Source organism: Copidosoma floridanum, unplaced genomic scaffold (assembly GCF_036245765.1).
Source record: "Copidosoma floridanum isolate Cflo_tuat_1 unplaced genomic scaffold, Cflo_Japanese_pri ptg000011l, whole genome shotgun sequence".
Lineage (NCBI taxonomy): Eukaryota > Metazoa > Arthropoda > Insecta > Hymenoptera > Encyrtidae > Copidosoma > Copidosoma floridanum.
In genome coordinates, this window is record NW_028321888.1 from 3,108,821 (window position 1) to 3,135,333 (window position 26,513).

The 26,513-nt window shown below is 34.3% G+C and overlaps 1 protein-coding gene across 1 annotated transcript in view; it reads left to right on the forward strand.

The window, feature by feature from the left end:
* The first annotated feature begins 6,920 nt into the window (after positions 1-6,920).
* The window catches only part of SmB (small ribonucleoprotein particle protein SmB), a 64,996-nt gene continuing 45,403 nt past the window's right edge, over positions 6,921-26,513 (forward strand). The window contains exon 1 of the mRNA XM_014363180.2: positions 6,921-7,051. Coding sequence (XP_014218666.1) covers positions 7,049-7,051 — 3 coding nt within the window. The 5' untranslated portion in view covers positions 6,921-7,048. The remainder of the gene's footprint in view (positions 7,052-26,513) is intronic.

Below are 26,513 nucleotides of genomic sequence, written 5' to 3' on the forward strand. Positions count from 1 at the left end.
ACTTGTTTTATTACATTTCGTTTGTTTATAATTTTTATATATTTTTATAAATAAATTTATTTTATAAGATTTCACACTTATATAATAAGATTTAAAAAACTACTCTTGGCTAATGCCAACAAAATACTAATGTGAGCATAAATTTAATATTATACTATTACAATACGTCGTATAATTTATTTTTTATTGGCATTACTCAATGGAAACCGACGGGAAGGTGGCAGTATTTTTCATTAGGATAGGATACATGCAGGATAAAGGGCATATTAGATATTAGAACCCCAATAAATCCGTATCGATCAATGCAGTAAATAATTAGACAAATAATATTCACACTTGTAATAATAATAACATACAAAAAGTATTTACACATTTTTGCATTAGTATTTTACTGGCATTAGCCAAGAGTAGTTTTTTAAATCTTATTATTAAAGTGTGAAATCTTATAAAATAAATATGTTTATAAAAATACATAAAAATTATAAGCAAACGAAACGTAATAAAACAAGTATTATGAAAATGTTTACCTGAAAAAAAAAAAAAAAAAAACCATTGGCCAGATTCGAAGCCCAGAGCGCAAAAGCTACTCGAGCATTCTTGACTGCTCAGCTATCGAAGACAAACATTCCAACTGAGTCATTAGCCATACATGAACTATTTAACCAGGTATGAGGGCTTTAATTAAAATTGGAAATTTTTATTTAAATTTTGTTGTTTTAATTATGTTGTAATGGAAGATATTTGTTTTAGTGTGTATTGCTTGGAATTCCGCTTTGGCCTTCTATACTTAAAGAGGATATATTCTATATTCTCTGGTAATGTATAAGTTCTTTTTCATCAGAGCTTAGGTTACATATATCTGCTCTGTTCCCCCATGACCGCCACTCGTGGATACGACTATACCTATATATACGGAAGGGGGCCAACCAATCAGAGGCGTGTAAGAGAGAGAAAGGTTGTACTGCTATTTGTCTTTTGTCTCTCTCATCTCGTCTCGTGGCCGGAGCATACAATGCTTCCTCCATGTATATATTCTCTAATGCCCATCATGATGTAAGTAAATAAGGTGTGTGACCCAACCGATTCAAATTGAGACTGTTCCTGCGCACATCCGTAATTCCACCATGTTAAAATTGTGTAGTCTGCTTTGTTTACTTTAAGATATGCATGCACTCATGACACTTACTTGAGAACTCAAGTGGTGTAATAAATTAATATTTACAATATGCCATCGTGTTCACTTATATATAAATATTTTTACACGAATGAATAAACAGTCAAACATTTTTCTATCGTAGGTAAGGTATGCTCTGTACATTTTACTCAAGACAGCGAGAAATAGCCAGAACACTCAATCGTCCCTGGTGATACAAATATATTTGTTTTATCCAAATCAGCTGTTCCAACAATAAAACTAGACTCTATATACGTACAGGAGACACTGAATTTTTTTATAGGATTTTTTTTATCTAAGAAATAATCTAATCTCATGTAGTAATCTCTGATGTGCAACTAAAAGAAAAGTACAGCTTGAAGCCTCACTGAATACAGCAGCCTTTAAAACATTGAAAGTTCTGTGATTTTTTCACTATTGTTGTACATAAGTAATGATCCCTTTTAAATATTACCTAATAGTAGAGTTAATTTGTTGTAAATTTTTGAATTTTTATTTATTTTTGTTATTGCATTGCGGGCTGTTTATATTTTTATAACCGGATGAAAACAATCAGAATCAACCAAAATTCATTCATTAATTCAAAAAAAATTATGAAATACTTATTGATGATTTTTTCACCATAAATACGTACATGACTTCAAATAATTTCTTTCTTGAATCCAGCTATAATTAATTTTTATTGTCTCATCACTATTCGAAATAACTGTTAAATGATGTTTTCTCATTTTCAGCAACAATTTTGAAGCATCACTTTTAACATTGTAATGTAAGCTAAAACCTTTTGAAACTACTGACAATCACATATTTTTGAAATACCGCTACATTCGGATTGGCTTAAATCCTAATATGGACGATGTGAGGATGAGGCACGCTATTGGAGAAACTCGGACTCATCGGAAAGTTGCGCCTTAATCTACTAACATCATGGGCCAGCTGATGCAACCACTCTACCGTTGGCAATGTGCGAGAGAGACAGATACACGCGTTCGATATCGTGTCTCTTCTTAATTGTGCTTCAGCACCGTACATCAGAACAAGCAGTCTATTTTGTAAATGTCTATGCTGTCATCGATGTAAAGCGTGCCTGGCCCATAGAGATTATATAATAGAGGAAGCGAATTGTATATTCTTCTGTAAGTGGAAGCGTACGGTCAGTAGATAGAGGAAGACGACTGTTTTGGTCTTGCATCTCTGTCTGCTCTCTGTATTGATTGGCTGCTGCTTGACAGTGTATATAGTAGTAGTGATAGTAGAGCAGTATTTATATATATTGAATTAGAGGCAGAAGAGGGCATTTAAAATAGCCAATCAGGATAAGAGCAGAGAGAGATGCAAGACCAACACAATCTTCTTTCTCTATCTACCATCTGTATGCGGTCACGGCTTGTTCGCTTCCTCTATTATATTATCTCTATGGCCTGGCCAGGCTCTTGTCTTAACCTTCTCCCTTTGGTCACATTCTTGTTGGGCTAGTCATAGACATACAAGACAATAAGAAGTATAGTATAGACTGCTCCTCCTTATGTACGGACCTAAAACATAAGTAAAAAGAGACGGCATTGAGCGTGGGTATCTGTCCCTCTTGCACATTGCTAACGGTGGGGGGTCAGTTTACTAAATCTGGCTGATGTAACTTTGCCGCCGTTGACCGTTGGCAATGTGCAAGAGAGACATATACCCACTCTCATTGATGTGTTTCTTTCTACTTGTGTTTCAGTTTTCAGTGCCCTACATGAGAACAAGCAGTCTATACTTGTTTTATGTCTATGGGTCTGGTCCTTTAGCAGTATTAGCCATGATGTAAGAATATTGGCCAGGTGCATGTCATGCAGTGCCACTCTTGGTGTCAAAATCATGCAACCGCGGGTACCCACATTATACGTCAGCATACACCGATGCACACTTTTAGTAATAATTAATTAATTAGGAAAAAGTTAGTATATTTATTTATGTGATAATGGATGTTATCATAAAAACAGGCTTTAGGAATATCACATGCTCGATTTGTTTTAACTCTGAAGCTTTAAAAAGAGGTAAACAGTTGGTCAAAAGTAGTCATGTGTGCGATGTTACAGAATTTCAAATTGATGGAGTTAGCAATTTGATGAGTGCCGTCGTAATAAGGCAGACCTCGGTAACTTCAGCTTCGTACAAAGTTAACCTGCATGTACATTTTGTTCAGATTATTTTGAAAATTGTCTAAGTTGCAATGAACATGAAAATTACCTTTATTTACAGTTAGATAATCACCGAATTTTATGTAATTTTACTACATCTGTCTTTGCGCTTCTGTTGCACTGAACAACACAGCACTTTCTTACACCCATATTTTATAAACATTTTAATAAAAGAAATCACACGTTTTAACAATAGAAGTCACAATGATCATGTTTTATTTCACGTAAATATCTTTTCCGCCTTCTAACCTCAAAATAGCACTTTCGGCGCACCGCTTGATTTTGGGTTCTCAGGCGGAAAAATAGTACACGAAACTCGTTCGAACAGGCTTCTTTACGAACCTTGTTACGGCCCTCGCCTTCGGCTCGTGCCGTAAACCTCTCGGTTCGTAAATTGAAGCCTTCGCAAACTTGTATGCAATATACTATTCTTTTAGCCGTCTGCTTCTGAGTGTGTGCTCTGGATCGAAAAGTAACGAGACTTTATTTAATGTATTGTTACATTCAAACATTTTACAAACATTCTTGGCACCACATAGTTCATTTTTTTACATTTGTGCAACTGCAATCTTATTTTGTTGATACTATTTATGCATACGTGATGATAACATCTGTAAATTTGACGAAATGCTGTTATTCTTTTCTTTATTAAGCAAAAATAAGAGTAATTTGGTACCCCAGGTTTCTTATTTTCGTCACTACACACGCTGGTGTTGACTCATCTATCCCCTCCCATCACTTGCACCTTGCTAATAAGGTGTAGCGTTCCGAGGTCTCATTTTCGTGCCGTTCTGCGCCTTCCATCACGACGCTATATTTGAAGAAGATGTGACTACTACAGAGACCGTACCATACAATTTTTTTTTGCTTCACAGGCCTATGTTATAACATAGGCAGAAGTACAGAAAAATAATTATATGGTACGTACCCAGCGCCGAAGAGCCTGTACAATGAAACGAAGTGTCCAAAGTTGAAACTAAAATTAATCCCCCGCATTCACCTTGAAGTGAGACATATATATAGAAATAGACATACGTAAGAATATAAATGTACGTCAATCGATAAATGATTACCTATTTAGACAGTTTTTCTGTGTAAATATTTACGAATTGTACGTTTAGTCACTGAAACAACTGGAATGGAAATATTGAAATAAAAAACATATATTGTTTCACGTGTTTCTTAATGTTAATATGCTTGATATTTTAAAAGCTTTTGAAATTCGCAGACAGACACGGCGCGCGGCGGCGCGATGGAAGCGTTCCTGATTGGTTAATCAAAATGGATGCGCAACGCCATACCTTATATTCTTACATCATGGTATCAGCCAGCGTTGGGTTAGTCGGATTCAATATCGGAACTTTTTCCCTAGATCGTATATATAGCTATACAATCTAGGAAGAATGTTTCGCCGAGCAGACAGCAGTGAAGGGGCATTGCCAAAGATGCGCGAAAATTAAAAATTGTAATATTTATAACACAAGGGCCTATCACCTAATGACTCGGGGCACTTACTGGCCTGTCTATTAAATAATGAAATATTCATTAATAGCACAAGCGCCTATCACTCGATGATCCGGGGCGCTTACTGGCCGCTCTATTAAGGACAATCTCCGGGACCAGTGGTTCTCAATCAAAATTGATGTAAGTTGAGAATCTCTTTTTCGTTGCATGAGCAGACGATGCGCTGACACATAAGAAACTTGGCAACACTGCAACATATCGCCACCGATCTTACTTTATATATATGTATATATATATATATATATATATATATATATATATATATATATATATATATATATATATATATATATATGTACTCTGGCCGTTAGGGTTAGGTGCCACGAGGCGAGTATAAAGACTTTCCGCTTGTGTTTACATTTACAATCAGGTTATGTATACGACAACAGAAATGCCGAATGAAGTGAGAAATTTAAAAAACGGTAGATTTGTGAAGAAAAAAGTAGCAATTAAGAACGCTAAAGCTTATCGAACTATGACAGTTTACTTGGGCCAATTTGAGTTGGGCTTTTTTTCGTGACCGTCGTCTGACTGTTCTGTACTCAGTAAGTAACAGGATGTTGCAGTGTTGTCAATTTGCTTGGGGCGTCTGCTTCTCTCTCGGTGGAGGCCAGATGAGGTGTTATTAAAATTATTGTTACTCAATAATTAATATGGAAAGGCCTAAGACTTGTACTCATTTTTTTCCTTAGGAATTTGTTTATTACATAAAATTTTTTGGGGAAAATACTGCGAAAATTTGTTAAGTTATGCTCGGAAGTGTGCGTTTTTTTTCGCCAAGATTATAGCTATAGATATACTCCACTGTTAAATCGACAATCTTTAAAACTGAATAGTTCGCAATTAAGTAAGGAAACACCTGTTAAAATTTCTCACACGTGTAAATAACACTTTCTTTTCAAACATATTCCAATTTTAGCAAATTCTTACGAAAACTACTATACCCGGAGATCGTCCTTAAATAACAAAAAGTTCAATAATAATGCAAGCGCCGATCGCCTGATAACCCAGGGTGCTGCTTGTGTTTAATTGACATTTTATTGTTTAAGAGAGCGGCCAGTAAGCGCCTTGGGTTATCGGATGATAGGCACTTGTGCTATTAATTAATAATATATTGTTTAATAATGCGATTAGTAAGCCCCTCGGGTCATCGGGTGATAGGTGCTTGTATTTTTTCTTAACATTTTATTATTTAACAGAACAGCCAGTTAGCGCCCTGGGTCATCGGGTAATAGGCGCTTGAGCTATTAAGTAATAATATATTGTTTAATAATGCGATTAGTAAGCGCCTCGGGTCATCGGGTGATAGGCTATTGTATTAGTGCTTAACATTTAATTGTTTAATACAGAGGCAAGTAAGCACCCCAGGTCATTGGGTGATATGCGCTTATGCTATTAATTAATAATATACATCGTTTAATAAAGTGACCAGTAAGCTCCCCGAGTCATTGGATGATAAGCGCTTGTGTTTATAATTAATATTTTATTATTCAATAGAGTGGCAAGTAAGCACCCCGGGTCATCGGGTGATAGGCGCTTGTGTTAATAATTAATATTTTATTATATAATAGAGTGACCTCTAAGTGCCCCGGGTCATTAGGTGATAGGCGTTTGTGGTAATAATTAATATTTCATTATTTAATAGAGCGGCCAGTAAGCGCCCTCGGTCGTAGGGTGATGGGCACTTGTGTTATTGATATTACAATTTTGAATTTTCGCGCGTTGTTGGTAATACTATGGTCTTCTCAGCAGTACATTCTCCCTAGATCGTATAGCTACGTATGCGATCTAGGGAAAAAGTTCCGATATCTCAATGAGAGCATTCCAAATGACGCGACCGTGTCACGCAGTCCTATTCAAAACCTATACTAATGTGTCGCGTGACACCCAAGTGTCGCGTCATTTGGAATAATAGAGGTATAAGAACGTTCTTATACCTCTATGTTTGGAATACGTCCATTGAATCCGCCTAACCCAACGCTGTTATCAGCGCTGTACTGTACATAAGAACGAGTAGTCTATATTTCTCTTATGTCTATGGTTAGCATCGATTACACCTAATTTTTTTGTACGGCGTTCTTGTCTGTGTAAAAAAATTATATGTAACTGGCTGAGGGTAGTGATTCACACTAATCTTTTGCTGACTTAAGTTAATTTATCACAAGTAACCATGGTAAGATATTTGAAACTATTAAAAAGAAATTGTTATACATAGATTCTTACGATAATTTTTGGTCAATGATGGCTACTATTACCCACAAAGCTCAGTCTCGCATATTGATTTCAATTTTTTTACTGCTGTTTAGTAAAATTTGTTGAAGTTTATGTAATTTTAGCTGTTAATATTGCTTATATCTAGAAAGGTATTTTCCTGTTTTAGTACGTACAAACAATATCCATAATTGGTCATGTATAAATGATTAACTATTAAAAATCTAACTAAGAAGTATTAACTTTCATAATAATTTTTTTGCTTTACGTATTATTTCACAATTACATATTCAACTTTCTCACTATCAACACAATTATTTCATTACTTCTAATATTTATGTTATGAAACCTTGTTATTAAATCTGACATGGTTTTTTTAAATCACTTAATAGTATCGAATTTTTGGTTACCAAATATTTTCTCCAAATGTTACACTTAACTGACCCCCACAGTTGTCTTTTCATAGCATTTACCATTCTAGGCAACCCCAAAGACTTCTCTAATTTTACATTACAACGACTAGTTGACATGTTTCTGTTGAAAGTTTGTGCAGAACGATTTAATAGTATTCCATGTAAGTAGAGGAAATGAGATTTGGACAGGAGTTGAGACACATTCCTATGAAGAGTGAAACTGTTAAATGCTGTTGTTGTCAAAACAAATAAATGAATTTTTAATGGAACTCACTGTCGGTCTATTAAAGCTGAGATGTAACATTGTAATAAAATAGCATAAGTCATTATTAGTTGCTATCAAATGACTCCTGTGATTTTTATGTTTTGACTTTTGTAACATTAAGTTTCAAGTGTTGATCATTTTGCTTACCCTACAAAAAATATCAGCGCTGAAATCAGTCGTTAACTACATCGTTGATTCTGCGTATCAGTATTGAATGAGCGTTTGTTGAAAACAATAACATTAATTAACTTCAAAACAGTGCATTTTTCATGTTAGCATTGCAGTTTGCAATTAACGATGTAATTTACGACTGATTTCAGCGTTGATTCATCTCTGATATTTAGGACAGGGTATGTACATGAAACATAATCCTACAAGAAAAATAAGTACAATGTGTATTGCAGTTGTTTCATTTTTCACGTTAAATAAAGCTTTAGAAAAGATTCCGATTCCTGTGGTGCCGCGATTTGAGTGGGGTTTCTGAAATAAGCATGATAGTGCCGGGAATACGGGAAAAATAATTAAAAAATTCTTACTTACCCACGGATGGGCGTGTCATTAATGTCATGTTAATCTACGACACGTCAAATATTTTGTGTACAACGTATCATAAACAATCAATATATCACACTTGGTGCATAGACGACACGTATTGCGTTATCGCAAAGAAGGTGCACTGAAAATAAATCAAGCAAGTAAGTATAGCATGAACACCATTTAGACTTTGATTGTATGAGTTGAATCCTGTTTGAAATGCACGGGTTTATAGAGTAACAGCGCTCCCAAAAGTGGCTACCGAACTTGGGGGGAAATTCAAATTGGTTATATGGAGCAAGACGCAAAACCTCAGATAACTCGACAACATTCCATACACCATAACTTGATCAATTAATCCTAAGCTATTTAACCCAACGCGCCCATACGCAGTATCACGAGCATTAATAATTAATAAAATAAATTAAACAATAACGCAAGCGCCAATCCCCACACAACCCGGGGCGCTTACTGGTCACTTTAATTATTAAGAAAATTAATAAAGTAGAGCAAGCGCCAATCCCCACACAACCCGGGGCGCTTACTGGTCACTTTAATTATTAACAAAATTAACAAAGTAGAGCAAACGCCAATCTCCACACAACCCGGGGCGCTTTCTGGTCGCTTCAATTATTAATAAAATAATTAAAATAACACAAGCGCCAATCCCCATAGAACCCGGGCGCTTTCTGGTCGCTTTAATTATTAATAAAATAAGTAAAATAACAATAGCGCCAATCCTCACACAACCCGGGGCGCTTTCTGATCACTTTGTTAATGAATATATCAAATAAAATATCATAAGTGCTAATCCCCACACAACCCGGGACGCCTACTGGTCGCTTTAATTATTAATAAAATAACACAAGCGCCAATCCTCACACAACCAGGGCGCTTTCTGATCATTTTGTTAATTAATATAATAAATAAAATAACACAAGCCCCGATCCACACACAACCCATGGCGCCTACTGGTCACTTTAATTATTAATAAAATAGCACAAGTACAAATCCCCACACAACCCGGGGCACTTTCTGGTCACTTTGTTAATTGATATAATTAATAAAATAACATCAGCGCCAATCCCCACACAACCCAGGGCGCTTACTGGTTGTGTGGGGATTGGCGATTGCTCTACTTTATCAACTTTGTTAATAATTAAAGCGACCAGAAAGCGTCGCAGGTTGTGTGGGGATTGGCGCTTGCTCTACTTTATTAACTTTGTTAATAATTAAAGTGACCAGTAAGCGCCCTGGGTTATGTGGGGATCGGCGCTTGCTCTACATTATTAAGTTTGTTAATAATTAAAGTAACCAGTAAGCGCCCTGGGTTGTGTGAGGATTGGCGCTTGTGTTATTTTATTTATTACACCAATTAACAAAGTGACCAGAAAGTGCCCCGGGTTGTGTGGGGATTGGCGCTTGTGTTATGTAACTTATTTTATTCATAATTAAAGTGACCAGTTAGCGCCCTGGGTTGTGTGGGGATTGGCGCTTACTCTACTTTGATAATTTTGTTAATAATTAAAGTGACCAGTAAGCGCCTCGGGTTGTGTGGTTATTGGCGCTTGTGTTATTTTTTTTTTATATTAATTAACAAAGTAACCAGAAGGCACCCCGGGTTATGTGGGGATTGGCGCTTGCTCTACTTTATTAATTTTGTTAAAAATTAAAGTGACCAGTAAGTGCCTTAGGTTGTGTGGTGATTGGCACTTGTGTTATTTTTTTTATATTAATTAACAAAGTGACCAGTAAGTGCCCCGGGTCGTGTGGGGATTGGCTTTTGTGTTATTTTTTTACTTATTTTAATAATAATTAAAGCGACCAGAAAGCGCCCCGGGTTGTGTGGGGATTGGCGCTTGCTCTACTTTATTAATTTTCTTAATAATTAAAGTGACCAGTAAGCGCCCCGGGTTGTGTGGGGATTGGCGCTTGCGTTATTGTTTAATTTATTTTATTAATTATTAATGTTTGTGATACTGCGTATTGGCGCGTTGGGTTATTGGGTTAAATAGCTTAGGATTAATTGATCAAGTTATGGTGTATGGAATGTTGTCGAGTTATCTGAGGTTTTGCGTCTTGCTCCATATAGCCAATTTGAATTTCCCCCCCAAGTTCGGTAGCCACTTTTGGGAGCGCTGTAGAGTAACACTGTGAATTTCAAATGTTTACAGTATGAGATAGGTCGGAGCGAATACACTATGATGCTCATACTCTGTAAGTATTAGCATCATGGATCATAAGCGTAGCGTGTGGAGCCCATGCGCAAAGTGTTTCGTGTGTACTCACACTGATTTTCGGTTCAAGCCATGCATGACAGAACCCACTCATAAGGAATTCTACATGACTCATCACATTGTTGGAAATTGTAAACAGTTGTAGCATAATTAGGAAATTATTATATACATTTAGAATCTATTCTCAAATTATTTTACGACAACGCAACCCCAAAAAAATGAAAAACGCTATTTTTTAAAGGGGAAGCAAAATAACCAAAAATAACAATTTTTTAAGTCATAAAGTTTTTTTAAAACAAATACATATTTAGACATATAAATGTGTATGGGTGATTCTGCCGTAACTTGCTCAGATCGACTAGAAAAATTTTTTCAAGCAAAGTTAGTTAAAAAAACTTTCTTTCATGGTGTTTCTACTATACACAACATCAGTAACAAATATCTAAAGCGATGCAACTATAAAATTTGCTGGTCAAAAGTGATTCGAAACCTTGTAAGAGTCTGTTTTCGTTGATTTTCGAAAAATTGTATCACTTTCTAGCACGTGTAGCTATGCTCTTACAACAGTTCGAGTGTTCCTACTGGGTTGAAATAAAAGCTGGGATCAAGACCTATGAATTAAAAAAAATTTTCCTCGATTTTGTGCCTCCATTCAAAAGTTACAACTGTTTCAATTAGAGCGTAAATATCGCTAATAATGTGATTTTTGCTAAAATTCAGTATTTTCCATAAAATCACTACAACTTTTTACTCGGGGCATAATGTTAAAAGATTTTTGGTTTAATCATTAGGACTATGCTTTTGTTTCATTAAAGCCCAGATAAAGCCACCTAATGGAGTGCATCACTTGGCTACCAACGTTGGAAGCAGCACCACCGTTTTTGCATTTATGTAGCGAAAAAGGGCCAATTAGACGAAACCCTGAGACATATGTCTCGTCTTTAAGCCCAACAGTGAGGAAAAAAAAATTTTGGCTGGGATTTATTACTCTAAAACAAAAAAAAACGGCATTTTGAGGTACGGTAGGGTAAAAATGGAGAAGTTCGGAATGGAATTTTCAAAGTTTTTAGTGCTTGTACGACTCAGACGTATTACAATGACTTGTCCACTCATAATTTATTTACTAGCCTCAAATGCAATAAGAAACTGTAGTTTGCGTACCTGCACATGCAGACCAGGTGGTTGTTCCATGGGGGTCGGAACGGAATGAAATGTTTGTACACGCGAAATATGCAACAAGAAGAGCTTGGCTATTCGAGAGGTAACAACTTCAGGTACAACTGTCGTAAGGATTTATTCATTTTCGTCCTATACTTTAAAAAGTGACCATTAGGTATAATTTCCGATCCAAACAGTTAATTATTTAAACTGATTTTTGTTAAAACCGCGATCATGGTGCAAATATGCGGACAAAATGTATGCAGTGAAAACTCACTCGTCTTCGTCGATTTTTGGTGTGACTAAGGTACAAATCTAATCATTAATAGCTAGAGTATATAATGCTTACACGCCCAAGTGGCATATAAGCCTCATTGTTTACCGGTGAAAGTTTTTATGAGTATAATTGAGTTGCGGACATGGGTCGGAATGGAAAATTTGACTCTAAATGATCGATTATCTCCATTAAGGAATCAATATATTGATATAAGATAATATGTCTAGTAAAGTTGACAACATTTAACACAATTTGACGTTTTTGAAGTTTTGGATTTCATTACGGCACCTGAGTATGAATACCGCACACGATCTGAGCAAGTTTTAGCAGAATCGCCCATATATATATAATGTAAATAAATTTATGAGTATGGTTATTTATTGGATCAATAAACAAAGTTAAAGAATATAAAAATCATGTAATAAGTACTAATAAATTAAACAATTATTATTTTTTAAAACTCTTTACAACCATCTAATCGGTCTATCGTATATCTGATACCCATTCGATAGCTCGTGAAAAGGAGAAGTTTTTGTAATCAAATGAAGTAACTGGAATATCTCAATAAATTTTATAGTCGCGATTAAACTTATTGTGTGAATTCAAACTTTGTCCCCAAGCCCTCACCATTTTGCATGATGACGTCAGAAGTGAAAATCAAAATACCTTACAAACTACAAGGTTCACACTTAGTATACTTGGCTTTTACAGAAAATCAGCGTGAATACTGACGAAACACTTTGCGCATGAGCTCCACGCGCTACTCCCGTGTGTGTCCTAGTGTGGGAGCTATAGCAGACAATACTATATTCGTCTCGGTGCCTCTCATGTACTGTACACTTAAAATCCAAGCGTTGCACGCGTAACTCGAGAGTCATACTAGCGTAGGATAGATTCTAATGCTTGAACTGTTTAATTTTTTTTTGCGTGTGTGAAGACATGCAAAAAAGTGCTAGAGTCAGTACTATTAGACAACAAAAAGGGATTTAAGTTACCATTCGACCTGGTGCGCTCTTAGGTAACATTAGAAGAGGGCTTTGTGGTTTACGTGTGGTATTGTTATAAATATTAAGGTAAAAATATCTTCTACCTTTCTACATCAAGTTACTTAAAATCTGGACAAAACTAAAACTTGATTTGACTAAGGCCCTGGTCACATGGAGAGCGTAATGCGTACCACGGTACCATTTGAGCCTATGAGAGTGAGAGAGAGGTTCGCATATTTTACCTCTCTACGACCTATGTTTCCCAAGATAATGCTATTTTTTATGGCTGGTTCGTTTTTGAAGTGGACTGGTAGATATTTGCGCGCCTCTGTAGAGCAGTAGTGACGTCGTCACTTGTGAATCCTCCGTTATAAATGGGAAAATAAGCCAAGAACTTAGGCCAAATCTATTGAACCTAATAACCTTACAAACTTAGAAATTTAACCCAGTTACCCAGTAACCTCATATTTTGTTAATGAATAAGAACAAATTGACCATCTTAGTGAAACTGGAATATTTTAAAAGCCGGAATGGACAACTACTTAAAATAGATTTTTAATTGTTCAGATATTTTTTTTGTATTGCCCAATAAAAGCTAAAATTTTTTTGAGCCTGCTCGATTTGTTGTATTAGGAAATTTTTTTACGTCAACTTTTTTATTTTATTTCAGAAAAATAGGAGCGATACAGGTTCATATGAAATTTTATCGTAGTACAGGTAACGGCGCTGTCAATGAAAATTTAACTTTATTATTCTATTTATATTATGTGCTTATATTATTTACAATTGTACAAGCCCCTATTTAAGTCGATAATCTAACATCAAACGAAGATATAATGCATTACGGAGTAATGTTATGGGCTCTTAGCAAAAAAAGAAGCAAATTGATTAAGCATTAATCAACACAACAAGTGCTAATTACCAGGTAAAATAGAGCGTTTACTGGAAAGTTCATAAGTAAATAATGAGATAATGTATGACATAAGCACAAATTACCAGTCTATGCCTAATTAATCAATAAAGTATCAAAAAAGCCCCCATGTTATTTAATTATAGGATTGTTTTATTACTAATTTTTTAAGCAGCCAGTAAACATTCTGGGTAACCTGGTGATTAGTGCTACCCCAGGCTACCTGGTGATTGATGTTTATGTTGATTATAAATGATTCACGAAACAATATATATATATATATATATATATATATATATATATATATATATATATATATAACATCGAGTAAGCACCCCGGGTTGCCTGGTGATTGGCACTTATATTATTTATTGTCGTTTTAGTAATTTATTAAGAACCTCAAAAACGCCCCAGAGTAGCTGGTAATTGGCACTTGTGTTATTTTTATTTTTTATTTTTTTCAACTTATTAGGTGGCCAGTAGATGCACCAGATTGCCAAATCGGTGCTTATCTTGCTTATTGTTTTTTTCTATTAGTTAAAAGTATTAATTAATGCTTTAATGAGTAATGAAATGGACAGTAAGAACCCCTTGATTAAATATGCTTTTAATATTATTTATCAACAACATGAGAAAAGGTTAGTACAGGGTGACTGCAAATTAAAGTTCTTAGTTTATAAGATTATTGGATTTAATAGTTTCGTCTTCAGTTGTTGGGTTTTAATATTTTTAAATGCCCCGCCAATATGATGACTCGTAAAATCCACTGCAATCAGAAGCACTAACTATAAATTAATTCACTTCTAGGAAACTCGTGTCATTTATTACATAATGATCTGAATTCCACGTGATTGTCGTAAATACCTCCTGACCAGATTTAAACATACCTGGGGTCTGATAAGGGCATTCGATATCTCGTAAACGTACGCATTTTTAAAGATAATTTTCATAAAATTATGTCCGAGTGCATGCGCAGTCATTATTAAATTATCGAAAAAAACTGCTTACTTTTGCGAGATAACCTAATTTTCGAGATATTGAACTTGAAAGTTGAAAAAAATCGTATTTCGTATAAATGAAATATTCGGTCAGTATCGTGCTAATTTAATAGTAAGAAATATGAAAAAAATATTTAAAAAATTTTTACTTGTGAAATGTTTCATTTGTTTTTTTTTTTTTCTCTCTATGTCCAACATAATGAAAATAATACCTAATAAAAAAAAAAAAATTCTACTTACAGAAAAAATTATGTAGGTCTTTAGCGTTACCCAGATGGCACCGCGAAGAGGTAGACCTACGTGCACTCCAATGTGTGCATGCGTAAGTGTATGTGTGCATGTATATTTGTGTAAGTTTACGCACAGGGTTTTTCTGCAGGGTTAAGCACCTTTTTTCTTCGAGCTCTCCGTAGCTCAAACCCAAATCCATCCCAGTTTGCCATGTTTTTCCTTGACCTTCATTGGCAAACCACAACACAATGGAAGTATCGAGGATCTTGAGTGAACAAAACCAACTTATTTAAAAAAAGTAAGACAATGCTCATCTGTCTCCAACAAGTTATTACAGGAGCAAAAAAATGAAAAGTTGTCTAAGTTTTGATGTAATTGCGGATGTTTTGACGTTGTTTACACGCACAGAACGGCCCGCTGATCAATCTTACTAATATATAAAGCAGAAGCGCTTAAACCGTTGTAATCGCTAACCGCGAAAACTACTGAACCGATTTTGTTGAAATTTTGCACACTGATTCATGATACTTCCTAGATGGTTTTAGTATAGTTTTTATCTTAAAAAATTTAATAACAATAGCAATAAATAAGCTCAAAGTTTTGCAAAAATATGCTGGCTTTTCACTTTAGTTCAGTAAAATCCGCTAGGTGGCGTCGACATAAAATCGAAGCTACCTGCAACATAATTAAATAAGTGTGGTTATAATAGGCTGGAGCGTCTCGTTAGTGTTGTGAGGGAGTTCCACCATCCCACTTGGTGCAGTTAGAGAATTTGTGGCTACAAATGTAAGCAAGGGAAGAAAACAGCTCTGAGCTCTGAGGGGCATGTGCAGCCACAACGGCTACCTTCTTGGTCGTCGCGTCCCTAATGCGCTTACCCACATGTTCCCGCCTAACGATGAGCGGTTGGTTATCCGGGGAACGACCCGAGACGAGATATTCTTTGGTCAGCAGCGTATCTCCCTCTATCACAGTCTCCGTATATCGAGACTCCCAGGGTAAGAATCAAGCAACCGTAGCCAGCTCTTCATCATGAGAAATAAGAATAGCCTGGAAGTTTCACCACTGGCGCTTTTTAGGGCCATTATAAGTATTTACGTTCCCTACTTAACCATCAATTTCATCGGTTCTTTTTAGCATTCACCTAAGTGTAAACTACCTTGCCAACAAATACATTTTTATTACCATTTCCGGAAGCGATTCGTCGACTAAAAGACTATAACAACTAAAGACGGGCACTATTAAACCAAGTCAGCCATTCACTAGCAGACGTCACCTGCGGAGTTGTTCTTCGCAAGGCTGGAAAACCCGGTGACCGACGACCCTATATTACCCTCTCGACTCTAAGAATTCAACCAGGAATCACTGATCCTCTTCAAAGTCTGCGTTGGGAAAACCTATAACAGCTATGTAGGAAAAAAAACTTTAGCCAACGGGACAGCCTCCACTGGACAAGTATCACTAACCAACCTCCCCATCTAAGATCACCAAAACAACTGAATCTGCAAATAAAAAAGGTACTTTAGACACCAACGTCTTCGACGTTATACCGGGAGACGTTGGGAAAGAGCACTACAACTAGCCCCAAAGCTTCGGACTTTGTAATTTTTCTCCCAATCAGTCTGTATCTTTAACAGCAAGCCAGAAAAGATCACCCTGAGGTATCGAGGTCACAATTGCTGTTAACTGCAGTCAAGAAAGAGTTAACTTAAAAAGCCCACCGGTCTTTTTTAGGGCCATCGGACGTCGAACTACCTTGCCAACAAATATATTAGAACTTGACAAAGTTGACAGAAAATACACTTTAAGGGTCACACAAATTTTAAGCATACCAAAAGTCGCAAGAGGGTGAATCGGAAGAAAAACTTCAAGTGTATCTAATAAATACAATTTTACTTAGGCGTCAAGAAACTGACGCAGAAAATTTATCGAGATTGAACCAGCAGCGTCAAAATTAACAACTAAAGAGTCCATTACGTGAAAGATCAGCTTTTCATTGTACCCTCACAGCAATCTCTGAAATCTTTAAAGATCCTACTTCAGATTTTTAAATAAGTAGAAAATGTTTTTGTGTTTTTGTGGCAATAAAAATGTAGGGTTTAAGGTCCAGGACTTTGTTGCTCTGGTAATAAAGTTGTGAGATATGAGAAAAAAAATTTTTTTTTAATATAAATTTTTTGGGGGTTTAAAATCTTAACAGCTTTAAAAAATAGCCGTTTTCGTGAATTACACGGGAGAAACTGTAAATAAACGGCCTCTGGTGGCCACCGATTATTTTATGGCATAAAGAACGCACTGTACTTTCCAGCATAATAATTTTTTTGAATTTTTACACCTCATTATTTAACCAAACAAACTATATGGATTCCGAAATAATATGTTTTTAATAAGAAGATTTTTGTTCTTAGATGTATCAGGAATATGTGTAAAATTTCTAACTGAAAATTTTTCACATTACATGTCAACACACTACGGGGTTTTATTTAGTAAGTCTCGCGCGAAGCCGAGACGGGGGGCTGCTAGTCAACAATAGATGTACAAGCCACAAGATTTACGGATAACACTGAGCTTTTGTAATTAAAATGTTTACGCGCTTAACCAAAAAGTGACCGATAGAGGCGTTCCATGCTTGATGAAGTGCATGAGAATTTAAATTTTGAATAGCCCTTTCATGAAAAGCGCATGAGATACAAAGCTTGTAAGAATAGATAATACACTTTGATCTGTGTCAGTGTGCCGGAAAGCTATAGTAAAATAAAATGAAATTTCATCTTTTATAACCAATTAATGATATGACTTTATTAAGTTTTGTTATATTAAAGTTAAATATATTTGAAATTTGTTTTTAAAAAATCGAAGCAACATCTCGAAAAGGAAGCAAGTAAGAGTGTTTTCACTATTTTTTTTACATTTCTTACCATCAAATTAGAACGTAATCACCCTAATATCAAATTTATACGAAATACGATTTTTTTGAGTTTAGAGTTTGATATCTCGAATAGAAGGTAAGTAAAAATTTTTAAATTATTTTTCATGTATTTCTGGCACCAACATATACAAGAAACCACACTCAGATCGCGTCGCCACAGAAATCAGATACTGATTTTTATGTAGCTTACTATACTTAACAAGAAACGATTATTTTATTTGTATACCTATCGTTATGTGACAAGTTGAGTCGTAAAATTACATAGTCCAAGAATCAGATTTAGATAAATCTAACATAAGGGTCTATTAAGCATGCTAAAACGTCCCCCAAATCGATTTTGATCAGACAAAAGTCACTACAAATTATAAAAAAGTCTATTTTCCCTAAAAGTTACAGAGCCCTATAAATAAGGACACTATTTTTCTAATATTTGGATTTAAAAAAATTTGTATCATGTGTTTCACCTTGTTTATAAATTAAAAAAAATCAGATTACTGTCTGCGGTAGTAAGAAATCTGAAGAACAATTTTTAACGCACATCTTTGTGCTTAGTCTATAAAACATGTCTGTAAATGGCTGAAAAATCGGTTTTTCATTATTATTGACTACCCTGGAATTTTTTTGAATTTTTACATGGTTTTTTTGAAGTTATGCTCGGTATAAATAAAATCTGATAAAATTTTAGTGTGTATCTACTAACAGTTTTTGGCTAACATTTTTTCAATCAATAGTAATGTAAAGTTGCTAAGTTCATTTAGAAAAATCAAAGAAATTTAAATCTTACCTCAAAACTAAAATTTTGTAGTGAGGACTCTGTAACTTTGAGAAATAATGTTGTTTTTGTGATCTATATAGGTCTTTGTCCGATCAAAATCGGTTTGGGGGCCATTTTGGTATGCTTAATAGGCTTATTCCATAAAAAATGTGGTTTTATGACAAAGTTTTAACGTAGGAAAGATACGCAATTATTTTAAGATGAGTATCATTTAGAAGTTTTTACAAAGGCCGGTCAATGCACGACAAGTTCAGATCATAATAAAAGTAATAGCTATACATTCCTGTCTACGACCATCAGGTGAGATTTCATCTGAGATATAAGGGAGTTATTTCATGCCAAAAACTTACCTGAGATCTTAGCTGAAATTTCTTAAAAAGTATCAATACTTGAAAAGAAAAAAAAAAAATTAATGTAACAGTTTTCTAAGCTGAACTGATAATTTTTAGAATCCTCAGGTTAGATCTTGAGTAATTTCTCAGATAAGATGTCAGAAAAGATCTCATATTAGAATTTGAAAAATTCTTATCGTATTTTAGAAATTGACACAAAACACTTTAAAAGGTGTGTGTTTAAATTCACCATCCAAATTATATGTCTAACAAAGCAGTTTGGAATACTGTAAAATTAGTTTTTTTTTTTTTTTTTTTTTTTTTTTTTTTTTTTTTTTTTTTTTCAGTAAGCATACTTTTTAAAAAATCTCAGGTAAATTTTTCGCATAGGATATGTCACCTAAGATCTGACTGATGATCGTAGACAGGGGTGTTTTCTTATCAATCAAAATGATGAGCCAACTACAGCATTAGAACAAGCAACTTAGCTAGCTACATTACATTTTCTATGAATCGTCAGTATGCGTGGTACAAAATATATTCCACGCTAGCAGATCACACATTCAACTCCCACATTTAAGGAGTCTAGTATATTGTAGCTAAATTTTAGTAAATATGTAGTGACAAAATTAATTTTGTGATATTACGCCAACAAATCACACACGTTTTCATTGATCGTGGGCTGAGAAATAATTCTATCAGGTAGTATATTTTGTAGCTAATTTGTAGTAAAAAAAGCAGTAGACAAAAGTAATTTTGTAGAACAATGACTAACTATTTGGTACATTTAAAATCAATTTAAATCGAAAAACCTACATCAAATGAATTCTCAGATATATAGGTAAGAACTTACTTAATAATTACAATATTTACCAAACACAGTAGTAATATTTTTTGCATAGTTGTATTTTTACTTTTTCTGAAACAAAGTTATCAATTTGCAAAGAATTTTTTGCTTTAATTGTTAATATTTACACATTGCGAATTGAAATTAATCGAAACTACGAAAAACGAATATACAGTTTAGTAGGTTATCGTTAGGGGAATGTGAAGGTCAAATGAAGGGTTGTCGGTTGTATTGTGAGAGATCTCATGACTAGTCAAAAGAATTCCGCTCGCTAATTCTAGACTTACGCATAGCGTTCTGAGTAAACAGTACGATTCTATTTTGAGCATGCTTACAACTACTGAAATGCTTTACTTAATTTGCTCTCAGAAAAAAAATTTTCCTACAGAACGATTTAAATTTTACCAATTAATATATGTTTGTAGCAAACCAACTATCAATTATTATTTCTGTTTATCAGTCGTTAAAACAAAAATTGTTTGATAGAATGTTTACCATATGATTTCATTACGATTAAGAATTATCAAGTTATTTAAATATAATCTAGGAGGAGAAATCATAGTTAGAAAAAAAATTGAGAATAAAGTTTGCATACTAAGAATAAATCTAACTGCAGAAAACTTTTCTTCCTTGCCATTTATTCTAAACAGAAAACAATTTCCTCCAGTTTTGGCATTTTTAATAAGTAAATAAATCACAAAGTCAAAGTTTTAATAAAGTTAATTTATACCACAAAAAATGTCTGCAACAAAAGTAAAAAGTTAGGCAAGTTTTATATATTACAGTTAATCACGTAAACTGTTTATTCTTACTAATATTAATCAATAACAAATTTGTTGTGATAATATAGTTCAATTTAAAAAAAAAAATCAAATAATGTTTTTTCATTTAATTGTGCGTTTCTTTTCTGCACTTATGTTGTCTTTCAATAAAAATTGTAACAACCATACCTGAGCATTAGTATTTGTCATAACATAGAATACATCATTGAATCAATTGAAAATCTTTCACAAATTAAGAAGGTAAAATTACAATGTCCTTTTTTTTAAATTTTATTTAGCAGCTTTTCTTACTAACTGTAACCATTACATAACAAACGTATTAGGTCGATAAGATGACATCAATCTTGCGACTTAGAATGAGTAGTCAGATAACTCTAGCATGATTATTAGTCCCTTTTCTTATTAATACCCACTATGTACCAGACAGCGAAAATATGTTTAACAAATTTATAACCTTAAAAGCACTAGTCTTTTGTGCCCAACGTTGACGACACATTGTGAGAATTGAATAAAAGAAGCTATTGAGCTCCGTTCGAAAAAAATTAATGCAGTTTTACACAATTATTATCGCCCTAGCCTTTGCTTCGAGCATCAATCATATAAAAACGATAATTATGCAATTTTTCTGCATTTTTTACTGTTTAGAGTGCCAATTTTAAAACATATCTATGTATGTTAAACTAGCTGCTTCCCCTGTCTTGGCTTCGCACGAGACTCACTAAATAGAACATTGTAGTATTGACATGTAATTTAAAACGTTTTCAGTTAAAAATTTTTTCGTCTATTTCTGACACTTCTCATAATAAAAATCTTTTTAAAAACATATTTGTTTGGAATCTGTAATGTTTATTTGATCAATTACTAAGCTGTAAAAAGTGAAAAAAATATAATTATGCCGAATAGTACTGTGCGTTCCTTATGCCATAAAATAATCGTTGACCCTAAAGGCCATTAATTTGCAGTTTCTCCGGCATAATCAATATTATTGGTCGATTTTCATGCTGTTGCTTCAATCTCGATGAATGTTCTGCGTAAGTTTCTTGACGCCTACAATTTGAAACGTTCAAAGCATTTGCAGTTTTCTTTCCAATGCGCTCTCTTGTGACTATAGGCACGGTTAACACTTCTGTGAGATCTAAAGGTTGTTTTTTGTCAACTTTATTAGGTTGTAATGTATTTGTTGGCAATGTAGCTTGACATCCGATGACCCTAAAAAGTACCGGTGGGCTAAACTTGTTCTTGATTGAAGTTTCCAGCAAACGTGACTGCCTATCTTCCTCAGAGTGATCTTCTCTGGCCTGCTACTGTAGCACTAAAAACTACAACGTCTGAAGCGATAGAGCTAGTTATAGAGCTCTTAACCAACATCTTCTGGTGTTACGCCAGAGACGTTGGTGTCCAAAGCACCTTCTTTATTTGCAGGGCTCAGACGTTTTGGTGATCTAAGGAGAGGAGATTAGTTCGTGATGCAGCGCAGATCTCGGAGAGCATCGGTAATTTCTTGTTAAATGATTATAGAGTTGAGAGAGTAATGTAATTTAGGGTCGTCGGTTGCCAGGGTTCCCAGCATTTGCGACGAATAACTCCGCTCGTGACGTCTGCCAGTGAATGACTGACTTGGTTTAATAGTTGCCGGCTAAAATGGAAAACAGAACAGTTGGATAGGACAAAATGACTTTTTATTTATTTTACGAGCACTTTTTGGCTCATAGATCGTTTGGGTTACATCCTAAGTCAAAATTTTCAAGACGAAAAAATGGATTTCAATAAGATCTACAACTTAAACATCTAATTTTATAATCCAAAATATTAAACAAATAAATTAGCTAAGGAAAAACTAAATTTTTGCTATTTTTGAACATTTTTTGGATCACAGAACGTTTAGGTTACATCCTGGATGAACATTTTTCTACGTAAAAATTGTACTTCAATTATATCCACGACTTTGTCTTTCACAACAAACTTCAAAAATATATATCACGTAACAAAGTAACCGCCAAAAACTGTTTTATTTTACGGAAAGGACCATCTCAAAATGAATTTTTTTTTTAAACAGGAACCTTGCCGATTTGAAACCATCACGTTAAAAATAAAAGCCAAAGCTTTCTGTCAAATTGGAGCACAATCCGACAAAAACTGCATGAGTTTGTCAAAAAACTTGATTGCCCTTACATACCTACATACACACATACACCTGTGACGCTGTGGTTAGCGATCGCATTTTTTTTTACACAAAAAAAATAAGTTTCGAGGGTTCTTACACTTTTTGCTCTGGCAAAACTATGAAGCAGTCTTGAGTATTAGTCGTAACTAAAAAAGCAGAAAAAAAAAGATAATTGTTTAGAAATTTACTCTTTTCATTTTATGTTTTTCAAGCTACATCTGTGCATTTTACAAGCTTAAACTAATCATAATGTATAAGTATTATGTGATAAGTTTCCGTCGTTTATTATAGGTAAGTCTTGAATAAAAGAGAATTTTTGCAGAAAAACTTATCTTTGTGACAATTTACTTTTATGTGATCCGTCTGCTCTTTGGCACACTACGTACAGGCAGTCTTAGGACCTACTTCGGCTGCCGCACCATTAAGCTGTCGAAGGTGGCCGACGTGGAACCTGCGCACACCCCTCTTTGGTACTTACTTGGCAACCATTCTAGGTCCGACAACGCGCTTGTGGGAGCCACGGTTAGTCCAAACGATTGCTGACACATTATTTCTGTTTAGGTTATCGACAGTAGCGACTGTACCATACTAATACTGGTGCACACGCTCTACCAATTTTCAGAGCGTAGTGATCTCCAACAGTAGCGTGTCTGTTGACTAACACGTTGAACAGTGGCTATGATTTTTCTCTGACATGGAGCAGTGCTAACACGTGTACTAATTATCATAATATTAACGTATTGGTACAATTACTCACTTACTTAAGAGCTCCTAATATCCTGTGTGATAAAGAGTATATACATATGTTGAGTTTTTACGCCCTAAATCAGATAAGCCTGCATTATCACTTCACATTTAATAAATAGTTAAAGCACTTATATTTAAAAAATCCTATAATTTGCTTCAAAATAATTTTGTGTGACTGTGTGTTGGTGTTAACATGTACAAATAGTAATTTCTTATGAATCTTTGACCGACATTGGCTAAACATGGTTTATTTTTTTGTTTAAAAATTCGTATTACCATCAGGTAAAGAAACTTAATTTAAGCTGCAACATTTTTTTTAATTTTAATTTTTCGTGTTTGAAAAATCAATTTTTTCGTAAAAACTTGATTTTTTTGTTATTTATCGTTATTTCAAAATACTTAGTCACATTACATGACAAATAAAATAATTCTTTTTGTCCTAAATATTCTTAATATATCCTTTTATTCAGAAACAATACACTTGAAAAAACTGCACTTAAGCATTCAGATTTTTTTTTCCTTAACATATAGTATACGTTATTGTGGTTAAGCAGTTACGATTGTACGAAAAAAATGTATTATAATCGTCCCTGATTTTTTAAAATTAGTAACTTATCATACTAGCAACACAAATAAGCTTTTAAATTTTCACACATTTTTTATGATAAATGTAATATTTTTCAAACTTGTAGCATGAAAGCTTAAAAAACTTGCAGGTTCGATTTAAAAACAACGAAATGGATAAAAAAAAATTGTTAATAAAGTTCCGCAACTTTGTCATAAATAATCTATTTTGTCATAAACAAATTAAAAATTAACCAATTCCTCGTAAGGATTGGGAAAAACATTAGGAATAAGACCGTTATGATCCTTAAATTTCAATCTTTACTTGAGCAAAAAAAAATTACTGTAATTTCTATAAGAAGAAAAGTCACTCATGTTTTAATAGTCGATGACACATTAACCGGGGGGGTATTACGGACGTGGCTTGATACTGCCAGCCAAGCCAGCGCGCGTGTGTTGGCCCACCGGCGTACAGCTGACGACACAATAGTGCACCTCGGAGTGCAATTAATACAGCCGCTGTCAGTGGCGGTCATTTCTAAGCGTTCAGTGTAAAGTCTTACGAATCTTAAGTTGATCGGTTTGAGCCCAATACTATATTTCGGTCACTTTAATCCATTTATTTAAGGAGGCTTGGGCGACTTTGAATTAAATGCTGGCTAGGTCTGAAATTCAGAGATTATATAGATAAAGTTTGCTAGATTTTTTGAGGAAAACATAATAGGTAGGTCAACACATTTATTTTCGAGAGAATCGCTTGTGAAAATTCGTTATTTTAACACGCAACCTTACGGAACCCGAAATTCAATAGACTACCGTACCGCAATAAAAAGCTGTGAGCCCACACATCAAATTGGTACATGTACTTGAAAGTATAAATAATCTATTATTTAAAAAAAAGAATAGGATCAACACGTTAAATTTTGAGAAAATAGCGAGGAAAACATCGAACATGAGAATTGTTTTGTTCAGGTACTGTAAGTGCGCATGCGCTGTACATTCATAAACATACAAGCATGAAAATTTAAGTCTAACACAAGTATAGGTATATAATAGCAGATGAGAGCAAAAAAGTACAGTGTTGTCAGCTTTATCGTGGCAGGGCCGTCATCTTTACACAAGGTACCTGGGGAAAACTAATAAATTTTTTAATATCGATTTTCCCAATGACTTTTCAGCGTATTATTGCTATTTTATTCACACATGTGTATAATCAAAATAATTAAAAAAAAATATTACAAAGAATTATTTGTATGACAAGTACCCCACAGGGGCCCCTCAATAGATACGACACCAAACGTCCAAGCCTCCTTAATATATCGGAATGACCTGCTACCCATCTACACAAGAATCCCCGATGCTTGTTTTGTAACACACACATACACACACACACAAAATGATGAAATTAATTGTTAGTACGAAAATAATATGTTGAAGTATGTTTTACAAAATTCGGAAGACTATGGCATTTTTCGTAAATACTCGGGAATAAATTTTCTACGCTAGGGAATGATTACTGGTCTGCTTTTGAGGAAATATGGAGAACAAGCTGCTAATTTCAAATAATAGTGGTAAAGTTTACATAGTTAGAGAGATGTGCCCTTGAGTTTTTGTTGGTGAGCTTTATTATTTCTTCTGGTAGCTCCCTTTTTTAAATGAGCTGTCAATTCTGTATGTGTCAATAGATATTTCTAAGTTCTTATAACTATATATGCCCCCTGCGCGCTCTGCGCACCAACCCCCGTAGTTGCAAATTAGATTTACAAAGTATAAAAAAAAATCCGAATTATATTAATTGTAACCTAAAATTTATATATGTAACTAATGTATATTGATCATAATTAATAACATGAATTGTTAACAATCACTTTTTATTTTCCCTGACTAATAACAGCTATTTCTATGGGATAAGTAGAACACGATTTTCAAAACGATATAATTTTTGAAGAAGCATATAACGTTATGCTGCCGTTTCAACTACAAAAATTTTTCGCATGGTTTATTATGTCTAAAAATTTTTTTGGTAATATTATTTGGAACAAATACAAAAAATTTTTCATTGAAGATTGTAAAGATAATCAAAATAAAGCTCTTTAACATTTAAACGAAATTTTCAATTCTGAAAATATGTCTTGTAAAGGTTTCAGTTTACCAGAACCAACAGAAACGATGAAAAAAAATATTGATACTGACAATGATGAAAGAATATTTTGTAAACATTAATTTCATGAAATGTTTTCACAACTTAATCATGATCAACGTCGAATTTTTCAAG